Here is a 21,788-nt window from a genome sequence, read left to right on the forward strand (position 1 = left end):
GAGCCTATAGCTGGTGTCGCTCCTTTGTGGCGGCTCCGGACTCTGATATGCTTCTGTGCCCCAAGTGTCTGATGGGCCAGGGGACCTGCAGTTCCCTGCCCTCCAGATTTAGCTGCTGGGACTGTTGTACCCGTGCAGCCATGAACTCCGGCGTACGGTTCTAGCGCTCTGTTCTGGGGTGAGCTTGGTCACAGCTCCACTCCCCAGCTTTTCCTACACTTCTCTCATCCTCTATAAACAGAGTGATAAAGGTGGTATGATTGTTGTCTTGAATTTGGAAGACTACAAAAATCAAATGTTGGAATTGTTATCAGATACTTCCACATATGAAAAACTCAAAAATAATCCAACTGAAAAGTTCAATGAAGAAATTAGTAAAATTATTTTTGAAGGACTAAGTTTGGGTGTTCTTAGTAAAAAAAACAAGCTGACTTATTGTTTGTACCGAATCCTGTCCTCGCGATCTTATATGGTTTACCGAAAGTCCATAAAAGCACTGGACTCCCTCCAATGAAACCCATTGTCTCTGGAATTGGATCAATAAATGAACATTTTTGTGAATGGGCCAATTCCTTATTACAATCTTTGGTACAAAAACTACCAGGCTACTTAAAAGATTCTAAAGACGTTCTGAGAGGTTTTTTTTTTAAAAAAAAGGGCTCAATAATTTTTCATGGCTATGTTGTGACGTTGTGTCACTGTACACTTGTATCCCTCATGAACTAGCTGTACGAGCTCTTCATTTTCATCTGAAAAACTCCAGTAACTACTCAGAAGATCTTATTGATTTTTTATTACAGGTTCTTTTTTGCTAATGTATAATTTGTTATCTTTTAACAGTGATGTGTACTTACAAAAACAGGCGTTTCTATGGGAGCAAAATAAATTAAATGAAAACCTTGCACATCTGAGCATATTAGAGACATAAGTAACACTAGGATCAGGAATCGTAATGTCTCTATGGCGTCAAAACATTCTATAATGGATCATGCATGTAACACATCCTCCCTCAAGATACCGGGCACAGAACGGGTCAGGAATCCCCGCCGTGGGGGAGAGGTCAAAAGACGTCTCCTCAGGCGCGAGGCTTTTTGGATCTATAACTTAGCAACTAGATTTCCTACTGGCCTAAATAGAAGAAGCAAAATCAGGTTTCATTATTAATGGTGAACTATTAACACTTGTTTTATTTTATTCTGCATGCATTAGTCTAGTTTTATATTTCATGTTCACAGCATTTTGTTACAATGTTTCAGGCTGTTTGCTTAATTATCAGTTTTAACCTATCAGGACCTTAGTATTCTGTCACCTGACATTTGTAATAGATTTGATTGGTCTGAAAACACTATATGTATCTTTTGCTGTGTTACATGGTTTAGCTGTGAAAAAGATCTATTTACAGATCGAAACGCGTCGCTAGACCCTTCCCCCCTTGACATATGTCCACTTAATTTGAGAATTGCTGCCAACTACATTTATTTTAATGGATTAATAAAGTTTTCAATTTTAAGGAGCTGGAACGCCCTTTTCTTTTTCTTGGATACTCCACGTCCTGTCAAGACAAAGTTCCGTGCACCTGTGGCTGTCGGTGAGCGGGCTGAGGATTTCAGCCTATTTTTCTATACATGATTCATTTCCACTTCAGTCTCTGTAAAAACAAACTCCTTGAACCCCTTTCTGACATCAGACGTAAATGTACGCCGATGTCGGACTCTCTCCCTTTGATGTGGGCTCCGGCGGTGAGAACACATCTCTTCCGGCACGTCAGTTGTTTTGAACAGCTGACATGTGCCCCTAACAGCCTTTGACAGCAGCATTTAACTCACACTTCCGGACAGCACCGGAAATCAAGCCCATCAATGACCCTGTCACATGATCGTGGGTCACCGATGGGTTGGTATGAAAATCAGAGGTCTCTAGCAGACCTCTATAGTTGTCATTGCTGGATTGCTATGAGCGCTGCCCGCTAGCTGAAATCACATGAACCAGGGATCATCCCGCCAAACTCCCACTCTCCTTTTAACATGGGCAAAATGCTACTCAGAAAACACAGGGTGATGGAAAAACAGTGTGGCAATGCTTTACTGTACCACAAAACAGGCAGGTAGCACACAGAACAGTCCCAGCACAGTACCCAAATGGTGCATATTACAGTCTCACCCTTCTGCTGTGACTTCAAATCTTCCAGGGTCGCTACCCCACCTGTGGCACACACACAGAAAGGAGGTAACGACAAGCGTAGGAAAATGACAGTCCATTGAGTCCATACAAGGTACAAGGCCAGTTGATCTGAGGATAGCAACCTGGCTTCATCTTCCAGGGTTGACTACGTCACCTGTGGCACGCACACAGAGAGGAGGTAACGACAAGCGTAGGAAAACAACAGTCCATTGAGTCCATACAAGGTACAAGGCCAATTGATCCGAGAATCATAACTTAGCTTCTCCAAACGTATCCATGTTTCAGTGATGGTCAATGGAGCAGATCTGTATTCTTCCAACCGAGGCTGAAAACCCCTAGGTTGTTTCCTGTAGAATGATAGATCCGTGTCCCTCGTGATGGAGCCATGATGTGAAATAGCTTCTGTCCTGTGTCTGGTCCTTTTGGGATGTATAGATGTCTTGGCAGAATCTCTCTGACTGTTTCTCTCTGTCTCTTTACTCTTTATACAGAGGCATGTAACCTATTTTTATACTAAACAAGTGTCCCTCATTCAGTATTTACACAAAGGGTAAGAATGAAGATGAGATTATTATAGCATTACTTGATTATTTAAACTATTTGCATAGTTTTTCCCTCTATGCTTTAGAAGTCAACAAATGGGCTCCATAATACAACGCATAATTAGCATATCAGCAAACATCACCAGTGATCAAGGATAAGTGCACAATAAAAGTCAATATTACCGGCTTACACAAACAAAAGTCTGTTTTCTTGACCAATTAGAAATCAACACTTACATTTGTAAGCCAACATACAGATAACATTCTATTATTCTTTGTCTGCTAAAAATAGTCGTCTGGTTAATTAAGATACAATGCTGTATGTCTTTACAATGCCAAAAGTAGAAAAAAAAAGGTTTCTAAAACTATTAAAAATATATATAAAAATTCAAATCACCCCATTCAAAATAAATTAAAAAAAATCAAACATACACTTATTTGGTATCGCCGCGTTCAGAATCGCCCGATTTATCAATATAAAAAAAGAATTAACCCGATCGCTAAATGGCGTAACGAGAAACAAGTCAAAACGCCAGAATTATGTTTTTTGGTCGCTGCAATGTTGCGTTAAAATGCAATAACGGGCGATCAGAAGATCGTATCTGCACCAAAATGGTATCCATTAAAAACGTCAGCTCGGCACACAAAAAATAAGCCTTCACCCAACCCAAGATCATGAAAAATGGGGATGCGACGGGTATCGGAAAATGGCGCAATTTTTTTTATACTTTACCTAATAAAGAGGAGTTATTTTTACTGATAAATGTTTGTTTTGGGTCATTTATTTTCTGTTGGTATTTGGTTTATTCTATAAAACTCCCATAAAACGATTTAGATGAAGGAATTGAGGGTAAACTGATTAAATTTGCTGATGACACAAAGCTAGGAGGGATAGCTAATACTAGAGAAGAGAAAGAGAGAGGATTCAAAAAGATATAAATAAACTGGAGAAGTGGGCAGCAACTAACAGAATGGTTTTTAACAGGGAAAAATGCAAAGTACTACATCTGGGCAATAAAAATGAAAAAAGCATATACAGAATGGGAGGAATAGGGCTAAGCAACAGCACATGTGAAAAAGACTTGGGTATACTAATAGATCACAGACTGAATATGAGTCAACAGTGTGATGCAGCAGCAAAAAAGGCAAATGCAATTCTAGGATGTATTAACAGAAGCATACAGTCTAGATCACGTGAAGTCATTATTTCCCTCTACTCCTCTTTGGTCAGACCTCATCTGGAATATTGTGTCCAGTTTTGGGCACCACATTTTAAAAAAGACATCAACAAACTGGAGCAAGTTCAGAAAAGAACGACCAGAATGGTGACCGGTCTGCAAACCCTGTCTTATGAGGAAAGGTTGCAGGATTTGGGAATGTTTAGTTTGCAAAAGAGAAGACTGAGGAGACTTAATAGCTGTCTACAAATATCTAAAGGGCTGTCACATTGTAGAAGGATCAACTTTATCCTCATTTGCACAAGGAAAGACTAGACACAATGGGATGAAATTGAATGGGAGGAGACACAGATTAGATATTAGAAAAAACTTTTTGACAGAGTGATCAATGAGTGGAAGAAGCTGCCACGAGAAGTGGTGAGTTCTCCTTCAATGGAAGTCTTCAAACAGAGGCTGGACAGACATCTGACTGGGATGATTTAGCGAATCCTGCTTTGAGCAGGAGGTTGGACCAGATGGCCCAGGAGGTCCCTTCCAACTCTACGATTCTATGATTCTCACCTTGAATTTATCCTATAAAACTCCCATATAATATTCTGACCTTGAATTTATTCTATAAAACTCCCATATAATATTCTCACCTTGAATTTATCCTATAAAACTCCCATATAATATTCTGACCTTGAATTTATCCTATAAAACTCCCATATAATATTCTCACCTTGAATTTATCCTATAAAACTCCCATATAATATTCTCACCTTGAATTTATTCTATAAAACTCCCATATAATATTCCATCCTTGAACGCACACCGCGCGCATCGTGTTTTTGTACAATTTGTGAATAATATATATAGGTTCTTCCCGTCTGAGTTCTTTTTGAAGGTCAACAAAAAACGATTTTCCTGTAATTCATTTCTCACACTCTCGGTATAATAATGACTTTTCCCTGTGTGGGATTTTTGATAAAAAGGTTGACAACCTGGTTGGACAACCCCTTCTTATTCCTCATGTTTGGTCCTGTTACAATAAAAACACTTATACAAACCTCCCATGCTGGCACCGTTTCAGTGGTGTCGGCACTTGTGTTCTTGGGGTTCTTTTGAGGTTTTTACGTCATGTGAGTCCTGTGCCCAATCAGCGCTGATGTCACTGTCCCCACCTTCGGACAAATCAGGCATCATGAGGCCGTCAGAGAGCAGCCGCAGCCCTGGCTTCATGTTGATGTTCAATACGTCCGAAGGAAGGAACAGTGAAGCTGCTGCTGATTGGGTGCAGGGCTCGTGTGATGTGAGAACCTCACATAAGCCCCGGGACAGTGAGTCTCAGCACCGCTGAAGTGGAACCGGCACGCCAGCGGAGTATGAGTGTTTTTATTTTAATGAGGCCAAACATGAGGAATGAGTTCAGAGAAAATGTATATATAGGAAGAAGCCGAGCGGTGAAACACGTGTCGGGGTGTCAGGAAGAGTGTCACAACTCTGCATCAGGTGAATCGCTCTCCCTTTACTACTTATAACTTTTATTATTGACATTTGGGATTATTTAGCGTTCAGTCAGCTGATTATAGTATACATACTGTTTAGAATTAGTGACATTTTGGTCTATTACCTTACATGGCATGGTATAATCAGTGAATTAGATGCACTGCTTTCCCTTTACTATTCACACCTCTTGCTATTGACTGTTGGGATTACTTAGCAGTCATCTATTCAGCTGTTCATTGTATTGAATACTGTCTATGCTAAGTGGCTGTTTGGTCTTTTGACCTTATATGATGTGGCACAATTAATGGAAAATAATGCCTTAATTTCGTTTTAGTCGAAGAATAATATATTTTTTCATATATCTGGCACTGTGCACTTTATGATAAATAATTATTTGCATATTTTTTGGCATTAAATTTTGGATATATGAGCATTCATTACCTTTGTATTTTCCACTGATTTTTGCACGAGTTGTTCCGTCCTGATTTTTGAGGCATTCTGCTTAATTTTACATAAATTGTTGTTTTTAATATTTGAAACAAAAATGTTATTTTTATGGATCTCTTCTTTTGTCCTTACGTTATCATAAGGAAGGATTGGAGTTAAATATTTATGCTGAAGTGCCATATATCTTTATTGTCTCTTCTGGACATTTACTTGATGGTATATATATACACACACACACTACCGTTCAAAAGTTTAGGGTCACTGAGAAATTTCCATGTTTTTTACAATGACGCTAACATTAAATGATTCAGAAATACACTCTATACATTGTTAATGTGTTAAATGACTTTTCTAGCTGCAAACGTCTGGTTTGTAATGCAATATCGTCATAGGTGTATAGAGGCCCATTTCCAACAACCATCACTCCAGTGTTCTTATGGCACTTTGTGTTTGCTAACTGTGTAAAGAAGGCGAAGGCTAATGGATGGTTAGAATACCCTTGAAAACCCTTGTGCAAGTATGTTAGCACAGCTGAAAACAGTTTGGCTAATTAGAGAAGCTATAAACCTGACCTTCCTTTGAGCTAGTTGAGAATCTGGAGCAATACATTTGTTGGTTCCATTAAACTCTCAAAATGGCCAGAAAAAAAAAGAACTTTCATGTGAAACTCTACAGTTTATTCTTGTTCTTAGAAAGGAAGACTATTCCATGCGAGAAATTGACAAGAAACTGAAGATTTCCTACAACGGTGTGTACTACTCCCTTCAGAGGAGAGCACAAACAGGCTCTAACCAGAGTAGAAAGAGAAGTGGGAGGCCCCGCTGCACAACTGAGCAACAAGACAAGTACATTAGAGTCTGTAGTTTGAGAAATTGTCGCCTCACAGGTCCTCAACTGGCAGCTTCATTAAATAGTACACACAAAACGCCAGTGTCAACGTCTACAGTGAAGAGGCGACTCCGGGATGCTGGCCTTCAGGGCAGAGTGGCAAAGAAAAAGCCATATCTGAGACTGGCTAATAAAAGGAAAAGATTAATATGGGCCAAAGAACACAGATATAGGACAGAGGAAGATTGGAAAAAAGTGTTATGAACAGACGAATCCAAGTTTGAGGTGTTTGGATCACACAGAAGAACATTTGTGAGACGCAGAACAACTGAAAAGATGCTGGAAGAGTGCCTGACGCCATCTGTCAAGCATGGTGGAGGTAATGTGATGTCTGGGGTTGCTTTGGTGCTGCTAAAGTGGGAGATTTGTACAAGGTAAAAGGGATTTTGAATAAGGAAGGCTATCACTCCATTTTGCAACGCCATGCCATACCCTGTGGACAGCGCCTGATTGGAGCCAATTTCATCCTACAACAGGACAATGACCCAAATTATGCAAGAACTATTTAGGGAAGAAGCAGGCAGCTGGTATTCTGTCTGTAATGGAGTGGCCAGCGCAGTCACCAGATCTTAACCCCACTGAGCTGTTGTGGGAGCAGCTTGACCGTATGGTGCGCATGCCAAAGGTCTGCAATGCTGGAATTGCTGCAAAGGGGGCATTCTGTGATGAAAGCAAAGTCTGAAGGAGAAAATTATTATTTCAAATAAAAATCTTTTTTTCTAGCCTTCTCAATGTCTGGACGAGATTTTAAATTCATTTGGCAACTCATTTGATTAATAAAAGTATGAGTGTTCATGGAAAACACAAAATTGTCTGGGTGACACCAAACTTTTGAGCGGTAGTGTATATACATTTTATATATATATATATATATATATATATATATATATATATATATATATATATATATATATATATACACACACACGTAACTATTCCTTGATTAGAAGATTCACTGACAAAACGATAAAACTAAACTTTATTAATTCCAAATGTAAAACTATACTCATAATTCACCCCCTGAAGGTTAGTCAGTAGGTGACTAATAGAAAAAACATGTACCCCACAGTTCAGTGTATAGGGTGAGGTGATGTATACACACTCACTCTCCAAGCCTCTCATTTCTACGGGTTTCATCATCCTCACCAAAGGCGTCATCAGGAGACTATTCAATATTGACCTGTATTCAAGCTGGACTAGATGAAGAAAACCCTAAAATCATGTATCATGTTATCCAAAACAGTCAGAAAACTAGCCCCATATTGGCAGATCCCAGACCTCAAACTATATACTTCAGAAGTTTATAAGCCCCTCCAGTGTCAGGATTAGATAGTATGTGATAATACCGTATATACCGCTCAGGGAACACTTACCTGTCAGAGATCATTTCCATATTCATACTAAATAATGGCACAGATCTCCCAGACATTATGACTGCACATATCCCTAGTCTCTATAACGATATTGTTAACTTACACAGTATATAGTTTGCGGTCTGGGGTCTGCCAATATGGGGCTAGTTTTCTGACTGTTTCGGATAACATGATACATGATTTGTTGTTTTTTTCATTTAGTCCCGCTTGAATATAGGTCAATATTAAATAGTCTCCTGATGAGTCGCCTTTGGTGAGGACGATGAAACCCGTAGAAATGAGAGGCTTGGAAATGTGGGATACATGTTTTTTCTATTAAGCTATGTGCACACGGTGCGTATTCTGCTTTGGAATTTTCCACGCAAAATGTACTAAATCCGCAGGTCAAATGACCTGCATTTTTCCTGCAGATTTAGTGCATTTTTTGTGCGATTTTACTGCATATTTTGTGCGCTTTTCCCCTTCAGTTTTCCACCTGCAGATTTCTAGAATGGAGCAGGTGGAAAACTGCAGCAAACCCGCACAAAAGAAGTGACATGCTGCATTTTTCATTCCATACCAAATCTGCACGGAAAAAAACGCAGCATGTGCACTGCGGATTTTGTTTTACATAGCCTTTAATGCTACTGTACATCACATGCAGTTCTGCTGCGATTCCGCAGGGCCAAATGCGCTGCGGATCTGCTGCAGAATTCGCACCATGTGCACATAGCCTCAGTCACCTACTGACTAACCTTCAGGGGGTGAATTATTTGTATAATTTTACATTTGAAATTAATAAAGTTTAGTTTTATCCTTTTGTCAGCAAACATGAGGAATGACAAGAGACAACTCATTTAAGAAGATTAAGTTTTGGTTAAAACTATTCCAACATTATGAATATAAAAAAAGGCTTCTCCCCTATGTGACGTCTCTGATGTTTATTAACAGTTGATTTCCAAGTAAAATATTTCCCACATTAAGAAAATGAAAAAGGCTTCTCCTCTGTGTGACTGCTCTGATGCTTAACAAAATATGATTTGTGCGCAAAACATTTCCCACATTCTGAACAGAAAAAAGGTTTCTCCCCTGTGTGGATTCTCTGGTGCATAAATAAATCTGATTTCTTGTTAAAACATTTCCCACATTCTGTACAAGAAAAAGGCTTCTCCCCTGTGTGGGTTCTATAGTGAATAACAAAATTTGATTTCTCGTTAAAGCATTACCCACATTCTGAACAGGAAAAAAAGCTTCTCCCCTGTGTGGTTTCTTTGATGGCGATCAAGATGGGTTTTCCGTTTAAAACATTTCCCACATTCTGAACATGAAAAAGGCTTCTCCCCTGTGTGAGTTCTCTGGTGAGAAACAAGCAGTGATTAAACTGCAAAACATTCCCCACATTCTGAACATGAATATTGCTTCTCTCCTGTGTGAGTTCTTTGGTGCTTAACAAGATTCCCTTTCAGGTTAAAACATTTCCCACATTCTGAACATGAAAAAGGCTTCTCCCCTGTGTGAGTTCTCTGGTGATTAACCAATTTTGATTTCTTGTTAAAACATTTCCCACATTCTGAACATGAATATGACTTCTTTGCTGTAGGAGCAGTTTGTTTTTTAATGCCTCTTTTTTGACTTTGATTTTCCTTAGTAGTCAGTAATGAATCAGAAGATGTGACCTGTTTCATAGGATCAGATGACAGATCTTTGCTGTGAAGGGATGATGGTATATCTGGAGTAATGGCATTCACTTCAGTTGTATCTTGTAGGATCTCAAGATCATCAGATTTAAAAATTGTAGATGTCAGCTGTCCCTCTGATCTCCTGGTACATTCATCTGCTAAGAAAAAAACAATTAGTTTTTAATAAAATATCCTTGAGTTTTATATTTTTGAACATTTCTACTTAAACTGTCCATAAAAATGGCAAGATATGTAAAAGCTTTAATTATTTACCAAGACAATGACAGTGCAGAGTCTAATAGAAAACCTTGTTGGATGAGCCAGTAGTGTGCGGTGTTCAACTGTTTGTTCATTCTGCCTCCCAAATATCAAATAAAAAGAAACCAGTCAATGTTATGTAGGTGAAAATAATACCAATTCTCATCTCACAAAAACAAGTCCCCACTCAGGTCCATCATCTGTCAATGGAAAAACAGATAAGGCAGATTACAGTTAATGCTATAGTTAGGGTTCGTGTTGGGGCTAAAGTTAGGGTTAGGGTTTATTCTAAAGTTAGGGTTAGGCTAAAGAATTTCACTTTGGTGGTGGGTATTTTCTGTCATATTTACCCCCCAAACTCACTTCAAATGTGAAGTGGTCCCTAAAAAAATGGTTTTGTAAATTTTGTTGCAAAAATGAGAAATCGCTGGTCAACTTTTAACTCTTATAATTTCCTAATGAAAAAATATTTCCAAAATTGTGCTCATGTGAAGTAGACATGTGGGAAATGTTACTTATTAACTATTTTGTGCGATATGACTCTTTGATAAGGGCATAAAAATTAAAATTTTAAAATTTTTTGCCAAATTTCCATTTTTTAACAAATAAATGAAAGTCATAAAATAAATGTTACCACTATCATAAAGTACAATATGTCACAAGAAAACAGAGTCACCAGGATTCCTTGAAGCGTTTTAGAGTTATGACCTCATAAAGTGACACTGGTCAGTGTTGAAAAAATTGGCCCGATCACGAAGGCAAAAACTGACTTCTGGCGCTAAAGTGTTAATATTTTGCTGCACAACCTTTTGAGGCAATCACTGCAATCAAACGATTCCTGCAACTGTCACTGAGACTTCTGCACCTCTCGACAGGTATTTTGGCCACTCAAGAGCAAACTGCTCCAGTTGTCTCATGTTTGAAGGTCGCCTTTTCCAGACGGCATGTTTCAGCTCTTTCCAAAGTTGCTCAATAGGATTTAGGTCAGGGCTCATAGACGACCACTTCAGCATAGTCCAATGTCTTACTCTTAGCCATTCTTGGGTGTTTTTAGCTGTGTATTTGGGTCATTATCCTGTTGCAAGACCCACGACCTGCGACTGAGACCAAGCTTTCTGACATTGGGCAGCACATTTCTCTCTAGAATCCCTTGAGAGTCTTGAGATTTCATTGTACCGTGCACAGATTCTAGACACCCTGTGCCAGATGCATCAAAGCAGCCCCAGAACATAACAGAGCCTCCTCCATGTTTCACATGAGCAAGGCAATCCTTGGGATATGGAAAGCAGAGAAGATAGTGCCAAGCATGCTCATGGTGGACATCTTTTGAGCTGCCAGGTGACCATGAACAGTGCTCCCAATACATTGTGTCTGCAAACTATTCCAGCAAGATCTGCATTCAAATAGCTAAATGGCGCTCCTTCCCTTCTGAACACTGCCATGTGCCCAGACAGTAGTGTACAACCGTATATAGGGTATAGTGTGAAGCTGGAAAATAATCTGTAAGATCCATTTGTTTTCTATTATCCTTTGTGAAGAATTCCAAACTTACCACCACATAAAGTGACACACGTCAGATATTAATAATGGGGCCTGATTAGGAACTACTGAAATGATCAAACTCCACAGTCTCCATCAGTAATAAATGAGCAGCTAGTGGTGAAACCTCTCTGGGTAATTAGAGTATGGGGCTCGGTGACGTCACAATCTAAACTATTGTAAGGTCCAATATTTTCTGTCAGATGAGTTTCAAGAAGAAATATTACACATTTATAGAGAACTGTGTATAATAGTGCAGAGCTGAGATGTCTTAAAGTGCCCCTGTCAGCAGGATTGTGCTTAGTAACCTACAGACACTGTCAGGTCAGCGCCATTATACTGATTACAGTGATACCTGGTGATGAAATCCGTCTTGTGGTTGTTTAATCTGTATTAGTAGTTTTCAGTTAATGAGATTCTCGTGCTCTGGGGTGGGGCTGTGGGTGGGGCTGTGGGCGGGGCTTTATGTGGTGCTCTGATTACATATTCATCTGTATTGGCTTATGACAGGTCGCTGATCCCTCACTGACCTGCCCCCCATTATTACATAATGCATATAATAGCATTGATATTATTGGTGATAATGCCTATAATATTGTGGCTATTGTGAGGCTTAGAAAAAAAATTACATCCAGCAAAATGTCACCGGCGATGGCGGCGCCTGTGTGGCGCCCCTGAGGGTTCAGTCGCCACCGAGGTACTGCAGCTCCTCCTGAGGTGTGGTACCCCACCATCCAGGTAAGGTGGAAGCTCCTGACCACACTCCAACACTTGCACCCCTCACCACACAGTAGTGTAGCAAAGCCACATTGCGGCTCCCTGCTTGGAACACGAAAGGTGCTAGGAGGCGGGTGGAGTTAGAATACATAAAAGAGCAGGAAGGTTAAGAATTTCAGTTCAGTGAGTTCAGTGAGCTGAGTGAGTGCAGTGAGGCATTCAGTCGGAGAGTGTGAGAGAGAGAAGATCCCTGAGAGGGATGGAGGAAGGAGGTGCTGCAGCAGACCTCAGTGATCTGAGCCTGCTGGCACGGGAAAGGAAAGAAAAAGACATTGAACGGAAACCTGACTTTTCATAAGAAGGAAAGACTAGCACGGAACGTGAGGAGTAAAAGAGAACAGAGGACGTGGGTCAGAGGAGAACCCTTCCTAGAAGTTCTAAGCGCAAGGCCGAGGCCCGGTCTCCGAGGTTGTTCGGATACTAATGGTCCTGCAACAGACACCGGAGGAGTAGTGGGCTGTAAATGCGCTACTCCCATCTCAGACTTGGGGGCACAACAACAACATTGATAGTGAGCCGGGACTAGGAAGCAAGGAGTCCCCGAAGCAGGCTACAGCTGTCTGCCGTACGAGGAAAGTTCATAAGAACATCGGACAGGAGGAACTCCAGTGTAACTCAGTACTGGGAGTACTTCACTTACAGGCGCTATAAGAGGAGACGTTCAGAAAGGCACATGATGGCGGAGTGTTGGAAGGGAGCATCCTATATTGCCTGGAGGTTGACTGAGTCCCTGACCTGGAGGACACGGCACGGAGGCAGGCACCTGTTTGCACAACAGACTGTGAGTAAAGCTTTGGAACTACATACCCCAGTGTCCTACATTTATTCCTGCGCCAACACACCCCACACCGCTACATCTGGGTACCAGCTTCTACACTGCCTGCGCCTCTCCTCTACCCCTACATCTACACTGCCCTGGGACTACAGCTCCACCTGTGGGGAGCTTCACCATCTTGGCTGCAACACACCACCAGTCCCAGAGGATCTGCATGCAGCGTCGGCTTAACATCTCACTTGCCGAACACCACAGGTGGCGTCACGAACTATTCATCTACTCAACTACATTTCACCATTCATCCCCCCTTCTACTTGGGTGCCCAGGGCCACGGACCTGATCACCGCTGCTGTGACACATCCTGCTGATACCAGCCCTGTACCGAGTACCCCACAGCCCTGGGAGGGCGACCCACCGGCGCAGTAGCATCTATAAGTAAGAAATAGAGGCTACTGGTCAGGGGCCGCCGGTGACATTTTGCTGGATGTAATTTTCTTTCTAAGCCTCACAATAGCCACAATATTATAGGCATTATCTATATATATATATATATATATATATATATATATATATATATATATACACATATATATATTTACCTTAAATTGTCTGTCATCCACTTCCGTCTGGATGTCCTCGAATCCCACAATCCACCGCGCCGCACCGCAAAGTACGCCAACTGCCATATTGGAATACCAAAGTGATGGGTATTCCAATATGGCACCCGCTGGTGATACCAGGCCCTTCCACAGTACCACCAGCAGGATACCGCCGGGACCCTCCCGCCACCACCGGACCCGCCGCTGCCTGTCCACTCACCTCTGTCCCAGCCGGCAGGAAAGACTGGCCGCTGCTAGAATCCCCCCCGCCGCTGCCTGCCCACCATGTACATACACAAACACGTACTCACACACATCTCCAGCACAGGCCGCAAACCACCCGCTTCCCTGCCGGCTGTGACTGCACGGAGGTGGGTGCGCAGGCAGCTGCGTGACACACACCCACATGTACACACACACACACTTCCCTCTCGATGCGATAACATCGGGCACACCTCTAGTCAACAATAATATCAATGCTATTATATGCATTATGTAATAATGGGGGGCAGGTCAGTGAGGGGTCAGCGACCTGTCATAAGCCAATACAGAGGAATATGGAATCAGAGCACCACATAAAGCCCCGCCCACAGCCCCGCCCCAGAGCACGAGAATCTCATTAACTGAAAACTACAAATACAGATTACACAACAGTAAACCAGAGTTGCCCTCACTTATGGTGGACCATTGGAGCTACTATGGATCCTGAGCAGAAGATTAGAGAAAATAATATTGCTCCCCATTTCAGGAGAGATTGTGCAGTAATCTGAATTCCTGAGGATCAAAAACAATGTAATTTATGACGTGGAGTGAATCCATGACACCAGGGCTGGAGCCAACACATCTCCTGCAGGCGGGAATAAAAGTATATTACAGCCCTCAGCCACGCACAGCTTAGAGATCTATCAGGGCACAGGTGGAATGTTTGTCCTGTAGATTATCACAATCCTCCTTGAAGTTAGTTGGTTTTAATACAAATTGAAAAGTCAGGATAAAGGGAAACTCTGCTGTTATTGGACAGAAATTCACACTCGGCCTCACTGCACATTTACTGTTGTCGCTCATAAAAGGGAAGTTTGGTCAGAAAGACTGGACCTGGTCTTGTAGGGACCATGAGACATTCAGCAGCACAGAAGGGAGAGAAGATTCATCCGATAAGATCTCAGGGATCTAGGAAGCCAACAGCATCATTACCCTCCGCTTTCTCTTACAGGCCCAGCATAAGATTTTTCTCCAAGTGATTTTCTATCTTGTCAGCACATTCTACGTACGCTGTCATTTGGCTTTATAGTTACAGATCTGGGCAGGTAACGGTCAGCGCCTCCTAATGTGAAGGAGAGAATGGCTAGTTACTATCTCTTTGTCTTGAGAATAAACTTCAGTTGTGTGCAAACCTTTACTGAGAAAAGATTAGACATCTAAGGTCGGGATCACACCACTGGGTGTGATGTGAGAAACTCGCACGAGTCTGTCGCATCAACAACCATGTATTTCTATGCAGCCGCAGCTCCGGTCCTGAGTACCGGCGGCAGCGCCGGATGTTGATGCGAGAGACTCATGCGTTTCTTGCATCACACACGGTAGTTTGATTCCGGCCTAACTCTGTGTTCGGTGTGACTCTTTAAGAGCAAACTCGGCCTATATTGGGTCAGGTACAAGTAATCATATAGATCTCGCTTTAAGGGATCACCCTCACACTAATCCCAGGGGGTATGAGGATCCTCCAGGTCGTAAGTTCTATAGAAAAGGGCTTTCAATGCCAAAAGTCATTTGAACAGTTTTGGGTGAAGGAGAATGTTGTGGTCTAGAGGCAAAATGGTGATCATGGTAATACGGCCGGACTACACCACCGATAAAGCAGCCACAGCCGGTGACTGAGAGGAATCTGTGACTTCTCTGCATTCAGTGGTTACTACTCACCTGGGTAGTCATATGTGGGAATCTCCTCTTTACACCACTCATCACCCCTCACATATGTCTCTGTAGTATTAATATGGGTCAGATCTTCACCCTGAAACAAATACTGTAAAAGTCACCGACAGATGGAGAAGTCCCATCTATGATCAGCTCTAATCCTGCCATCTCCACCGTTCTCATTACACAAGTATAAAACATATAATACTGGTGGATAAAACAAGACTGAGCACAAGACCTTCACAGCCGTCTACACATCATAGGGGAGATCTCCTGACACCTTCTCTCCATCTACCTGATGATCCTGAGGAGCACTGGGATCTTGTTTACAGTCCTGTGGAAGAAGAGGACGGGGACATCTCTCTGGTGTTGTCCTCTTACTGGATAGATCTGGAGGAAACACATACAGGGACTGAATTCATTCTCTACATACAGATAATTATAGGCCGTGTGTATTTAGTCCTGTCTATTACCTGGAGATGTGAGGGGCTGGGGAACCTCCATTATGATGTTCTTGTACAGATCTCTGTGTCCTTCTAAATACTCCCACGCCTCCATGGAGAAATAGACAGCGACATCCTGACACCTTATAGGAACCTGACACACACAATGATACCGTCATCCCCCGATCCCTTCATAGTGTTACTGTATAATGTCCCAGCATTCCCAGCAGTGTCACCTCTCCAGTCAGCAGCTCAATCATCTTGTAGATGAGTTCTAGGATCTTCTGGTCATTGATGTCCTCATGGATCAGGGGGTGAGGTGGAGGCCCCGTGATTGGGCTCAGGGGTCTTCCCCATCCCTCAGACACAGGGTCCTGACAGAGATCACTAGAGGTCTTCTTCACCACTGTGTAATCCTGGTTATGGAGAGACACATTAATAAATCTCACTACAGACATTTCCAGAGTCCTCACCTCTCCAGTTTTGTCCATCTGTTATTCCCATAGATAAGAATGATGTAATGTGACGTCATCAGAATCTCTCACCTCTCCAGTGAGACGGAAGAGGATCTCTAGGGTGAGGTGTAACATCCTCCCTGCCATCTTGTCTCTGCCCATATCCATCCTTGACGGGTAAATCAGGAAAATTCTCTTTTGTAGAAGATCTTCACTGAGAGGATCTGATATTGTAGAGACCTGAATGAGAAGAAGATGATCCGATGTAACATCATAAGAATCCTGTGTAATAATACATTGACAGCAGCAATCTCCAGAGTAGGGAGATATGATTGACAAATATTTATATACATACACATATCTATATATATAATTTCACCAAAGAAAGTAAGGACTGCAGCAATCACCGATCCATATTGAAAGTCCGTAGTTTATTTGTAGCAAAAGTGTAAAACTTCATGGCCGGGAGGCTGAAGAGAGGAGTGAGCAAACTCTGACGACGGCCTAACAGCACTTTCATGGGTCAGATATATATATATATATATAATCGTCTAATTCTGTCTGTCTGTAACGGAAATCCAGCGTCGCTGACTGGTCGCGCCTGGGGACATCACTGAAGGTGGAGGAAGATGGCGCCCGCAGCAGTCCTCCACAGAAACTTCAACGATGTGCCCTGCCTTAACTTGAGCAGAGGAGGGCAAAACCCCCCGGTCAGCAAGGGGCAAGCCTTAGGCAGGACGCAGATGCTGTTCAGAAGGAAATCTCCACACGGGCCTGTTCCCAGGAGCTACAGTCTGAGGAAAGGGCTAAAAAGCCTTCACTAGACCCCTGTACAGCTGTATAATGAGGCCCAGGCTTTATAGTGAAGGGACAGGAGTGAGGGCCTGTTTCCAGGAGCTACAGTCTGTGGAAATGGCTAAAAAGCCTTCACTAGACCCCTGTACAGCTGTATAATGAGGCCCAGGCTTTATAGTGAAGGGACAGGAGGGAGAGCCTGTTCCCAGGAGCTACAGTCTGAGGAAAGGGCTAAAAAGCCTTCACTAGACCCCTGTTCAGCTGTATAATGAGGCCCAGGCTTTATAGTGAAGGGACAGGAGTGAGGGCCTGTTCCCAGGAGCTAAAGACTGAGGAAAGGGCTAAAAAGCCTTCACTAGACCCCTGTACAGCTATATAATGAGGTCCAGGCTTTATAGTGAAGGGACAGGAGTGAGGGCCTGTGCCCAGGAGCTACAGTCTGAGGAAAGGGCTAAAAAGCCTTCACTAGACCCCTGTACAGCTGTATAATGAGGCCCAGGCTTTATAGTGAAGGGACAGAAGTGAGGGTCTGTTCCCAGGAGCTACAGTTTGAGGAAAGGGCTAAAAAGCCTTCACTAGACCCCTGTACAGCTGTATAATGAGGCCCAGGCTTTATAGTGAAGGGACAGGAGTGAGGGCCTGTTCCCAGGAGCTACAGTCTGAGGAAAGGGCTAAAAAGCCTTCACTAGACCCCTGTACAGCTGTATAATGAGGCCCAGGCTTTATAGTGAAGGGACAGGAGTGAGGGCCTGTTTCCAGGAGCTACAGTCTGTGGAAATGGCTAAAAAGCCTTCACTAGACCCCTGTACAGCTGTATAATGAGGCCCAGGCTTTATAGTGAAGGGACAGGAGTGAGAGCCTGTTCCCAGGAGCTACAGTCTGAGGAAAGGGCTAAGAAGCCTTCACTAGACCCCTGTACAGCTGTATAATGAGGCCCAGGCTTTATAGTGAAGGGACAGGAGTGAGGGCCTGTTCCCAGGAGCTACAGTCTGAGGAAAGGGCTAAAAAGCCTTCACTAGACCCCTGTACAGCTATATAATGAGGTCCAGGCTTTATAGTGAAGGGACAGGAGTGAGGGCCTGTGCCCAGGAGCTACAGTCTGAGGAAAGGGCTAAAAAGCCTTCACTAGACCCCTGTACAGCTGTATAATGAGGCCCAGGCTTTATAGTGAAGGGACAGAAGTGAGGGTCTGTTCCCAGGAGCTACAGTCTGAGGAAAGGGCTAAAAAGCCTTCACTAGACCCCTGTACAGCTGTATAATGAGGCCCAGGCTTTATAGTGAAGGGACAGGAGTGAGGGCCTGTGCCCAGGAGCTACAGTCTGAGGAAAGGGCTAAAAAGCCTTCACTAGACCCCTGTACAGCTGTATAATGAGGCCCAGGCTTTATAGTGAAGGGACAGGAGTGAGGGCCTGTTTCCAGGAGCTACAGTCTGTGGAAATGGCTAAAAAGCCTTCACTAGACCCCTGTACAGCTGTATAATGAGGCCCAGGCTTTATAGTGAAGGGACAGGAGTGAGAGCCTGTTCCCAGGAGCTACAGTCTGAGGAAAGGGCTAAAAAGCCTTCACTAGACCCCTGTTCAGCTGTATAATGAGGCCCAGGCTTTATAGTGAAGGGACAGGAGTGAGGGCCTGTTCCCAGGAGCTAAAGACTGAGGAAAGGGCTAAAAAGCCTTCACTAGACCCCTGTACAGCTATATGAGGTCCAGGCTTTATAGTGAAGGGACAGGAGTGAGGGCCTGTGCCCAGGAGCTACAGTCTGAGGAAAGGGCTAAAAAGCCTTCACTAGACCCCTGTACAGCTGTATAATGAGGCCCAGGCTTTATAGTGAAGGGACAGAAGTGAGGGTCTGTTCCCAGGAGCTACAGTTTGAGGAAAGGGCTAAAAAGCCTTCACTAGACCCCTGTACAGCTGTATAATGAGGCCCAGGCTTTATAGTGAAGGGACAGGAGTGAGGGCCTGTTCCCAGGAGCTACAGTCTGAGGAAAGGGCTAAAAAGCCTTCACTAGACCCCTGTACAGCTGTATAATGAGGCCCAGGCTTTATAGTGAAGGGACAGGAGTGAGGGCCTGTTTCCAGGAGCTACAGTCTGTGGAAATGGCTAAAAAGCCTTCACTAGACCCCTGTACAGCTGTATAATGAGGCCCAGGCTTTATAGTGAAGGGACAGGAGTGAGAGCCTGTTCCCAGGAGCTACAGTCTGAGGAAAGGGCTAAGAAGCCTTCACTAGACCCCTGTACAGCTGTATAATGAGGCCCAGGCTTTATAGTGAAGGGACAGGAGTGAGGGCCTGTTCCCAGGAGCTACAGTCTGAGGAAAGGGCTAAAAAGCCTTCACTAGACCCCTGTACAGCTATATAATGAGGTCCAGGCTTTATAGTGAAGGGACAGGAGTGAGGGCCTGTGCCCAGGAGCTACAGTCTGAGGAAAGGGCTAAAAAGCCTTCACTAGACCCCTGTACAGCTGTATAATGAGGCCCAGGCTTTATAGTGAAGGGACAGAAGTGAGGGTCTGTTCCCAGGAGCTACAGTTTGAGGAAAGGGCTAAAAAGCCTTCACTAGACCCCTGTACAGCTGTATAATGAGGCCCAGGCTTTATAGTGAAGGGACAGAAGTGAGGGTCTGTTCCCAGGAGCTACAGTCTGAGGAAAGGGCTAAAAAGCCTTCACTAGACCCCTGTACAGCTGTATAATGAGGCCCAGGCTTTATAGTGAAGGGACAGAAGTGAGGGTCTGTTCCCAGGAGCTACAGTCTGAGGAAAGGGCTAAAAAGCCTTCACTAGACCCCTGTACAGCTGTATAATGAGGCCCAGGCTTTATAGTGAAGGGACAGGAGTGAGGGCCTGTGCCCAGGAGCTACAGTCTGAGGAAAGGGCTAAAAAGCCTTCACTAGACCCCTGTACAGCTGTATAATGAGGCCCAGGCTTTATAGTGAAGGGACAGAAGTGAGGGTCTGTTCCCAGGAGCTACAGTCTGAGGAAAGGGCTAAAAAGCCTTCACTAGACCCCTGTACAGCTGTATAATGAGGCCCAGGCTTTATAGTGAAGGGACAGGAGTGAGGGCCTGTTTCCAGGAGCTACAGTCTGTGGAAATGGCTAAAAAGCCTTCACTAGACCCCTGTACAGCTGTATAATGAGGCCCAGGCTTTATAGTGAAGGGACAGGAGTGAGAGCCTGTTCCCAGGAGCTACAGTCTGAGGAAAGGGCTAAGAAGCCTTCACTAGACCCCTGTACAGCTGTATAATGAGGCCCAGGCTTTATAGTGAAGGGACAGGAGTGAGGGCCTGTTTCCAGGAGCTACAGTCTGTGGAAATGGCTAAAAAGCCTTCACTAGACCCCTGTACAGCTGTATAATGAGGCCCAGGCTTTATAGTGAAGGGACAGGAGTGAGGGCCTGTTTCCAGGAGCTACAGTCTGTGGAAATGGCTAAAAAGCCTTCACTAGACCCCTGTACAGCTGTATAATGAGGCCCAGGCTTTATAGTGAAGGGACAGGAGTGAGGGCCTGTTCCCAGGAGCTACAGTCTGAGGAAAGGGCTAAAAAGCCTTCACTAGACCCCTGTACAGCTGTATAATGAGGCCCAGGCTTTATAGTGAAGGGACAGGAGTGAGGGCCTGTTTCCAGGAGCTACAGTCTGTGGAAATGGCTAAAAAGCCTTCACTAGACCCCTGTACAGCTGTATAATGAGGCCCAGGCTTTATAGTGAAGGGACAGGAGTGAGGGCCTGTGCCCAGGAGCTACAGTCTGAGGAAAGGGCTAAAAAGCCTTCACTAGACCCCTGTACAGCTGTATAATGAGGCCCAGGCTTTATAGTGAAGGGACAGAAGTGAGGGTCTGTTCCCAGGAGCTACAGTTTGAGGAAAGGGCTAAAAAGCCTTCACTAGACCCCTGTACAGCTGTATAATGAGGCCCAGGCTTTATAGTGAAGGGACAGGAGGGAGAAAAGTGGAGAAAGGAGCCAGAAGAGCCGGACTGCCCATCACTAACCTGCAGAGCCGCACTCCACATATATGACTGCTCTGTGCGCACAGGACCTGTGATGAGGTCACAGGAGGGGAGGAGTCAGGGGTCACATGATCAAGGGCCTCAGTGTGGGCAGGACTCTGCTGTGCTGGTTGTCATGGTGCTGGATGAGGGGAAGTTTCTGTGTGGGGTCAGGAGGGGTTTACAGGGTGGATGTAGCAGAGCCCTGTGTGTATGAGGTGTACGGAGCGCAGCTGTGTGTGTACGAGGTGTATGGAGCGGAGCCGCGTGTGTACGAGGTGTACGGTGCGGAGCCGCGTGTGTACGAGGTGCACAAAGCGGAGCCGCGTGTGTACGAGGTGTACGGAGCGGAGCCGTGTGTGTACGAGGTGTATGGAGCGGAGCCGCGTGTGTACGAGGTGTACGGTGCGGAGCCGCGTGTGTACGAGGTGCACAAAGCGGAGCCGCGTGTGTACGAGGTGCACGGAGCGGAGCCGCGTGTGTACGAGGTGCACGGAGCGGA

At 44.1% G+C, this 21,788-nt stretch overlaps 1 protein-coding gene across 4 annotated transcripts; it reads right to left on the bottom strand.

The window, feature by feature from the left end:
- Positions 1–14,917: 14,917 nt before the first annotated feature.
- On the bottom strand, positions 14,918–21,413 carry LOC141077976 (uncharacterized). 4 transcript variants are annotated; one of them, XM_073564761.1, is made up of 7 exons: positions 21,290–21,413; positions 16,606–16,755; positions 16,297–16,476; positions 16,091–16,214; positions 15,913–16,007; positions 15,624–15,714; positions 14,918–15,027 (listed from the first exon to the last, which is right to left on the bottom strand). In XM_073564761.1, exons 1-7 carry the CDS (start codon positions 21,308–21,310, stop codon positions 14,957–14,959), a joined length of 732 nt encoding a protein of 243 aa, XP_073420862.1. In that variant the 5' UTR covers positions 21,311–21,413; the 3' UTR covers positions 14,918–14,956. The 4 variants fall into 4 exon arrangements, with proteins under 4 accessions (XP_073420862.1, XP_073420865.1, XP_073420866.1 ...); XM_073564764.1 differs by lacking the exon at positions 21,290–21,413 and adding an exon at positions 16,923–18,314; XM_073564765.1 differs by lacking the exon at positions 21,290–21,413 and adding an exon at positions 16,895–18,314.
- Between the last annotated feature and the right edge of the window lie 375 nt (positions 21,414–21,788).

Source organism: Dendrobates tinctorius, unplaced genomic scaffold, assembly GCF_039654945.1.
Source record: "Dendrobates tinctorius isolate UK_male_01 unplaced genomic scaffold, ASM3965494v1 ptg000485l, whole genome shotgun sequence".
Lineage (NCBI taxonomy): Eukaryota > Metazoa > Chordata > Amphibia > Anura > Dendrobatidae > Dendrobates > Dendrobates tinctorius.

What these genes read in the sequence shown, in the direction of transcription:
- LOC141077976 (XM_073564761.1), bottom strand. Translation starts at nt 21,310, where the DNA reads ATGTGGAGTGCGGCTCTGCAG. An exon ending in TCTTCCGTCTCACTGGAGAG is followed by an intron (nt 16,477 to 16,605) that starts GTGAGAGATTCT and finishes CTCCATAACCAG; the next exon opens with GATTACACAGTGGTGAAGAA. An exon ending in TCCCACATATGACTACCCAG is followed by an intron (nt 15,028 to 15,623) that starts GTGAGTAGTAAC and finishes CCTTCACATTAG; the next exon opens with GAGGCGCTGACCGTTACCTG.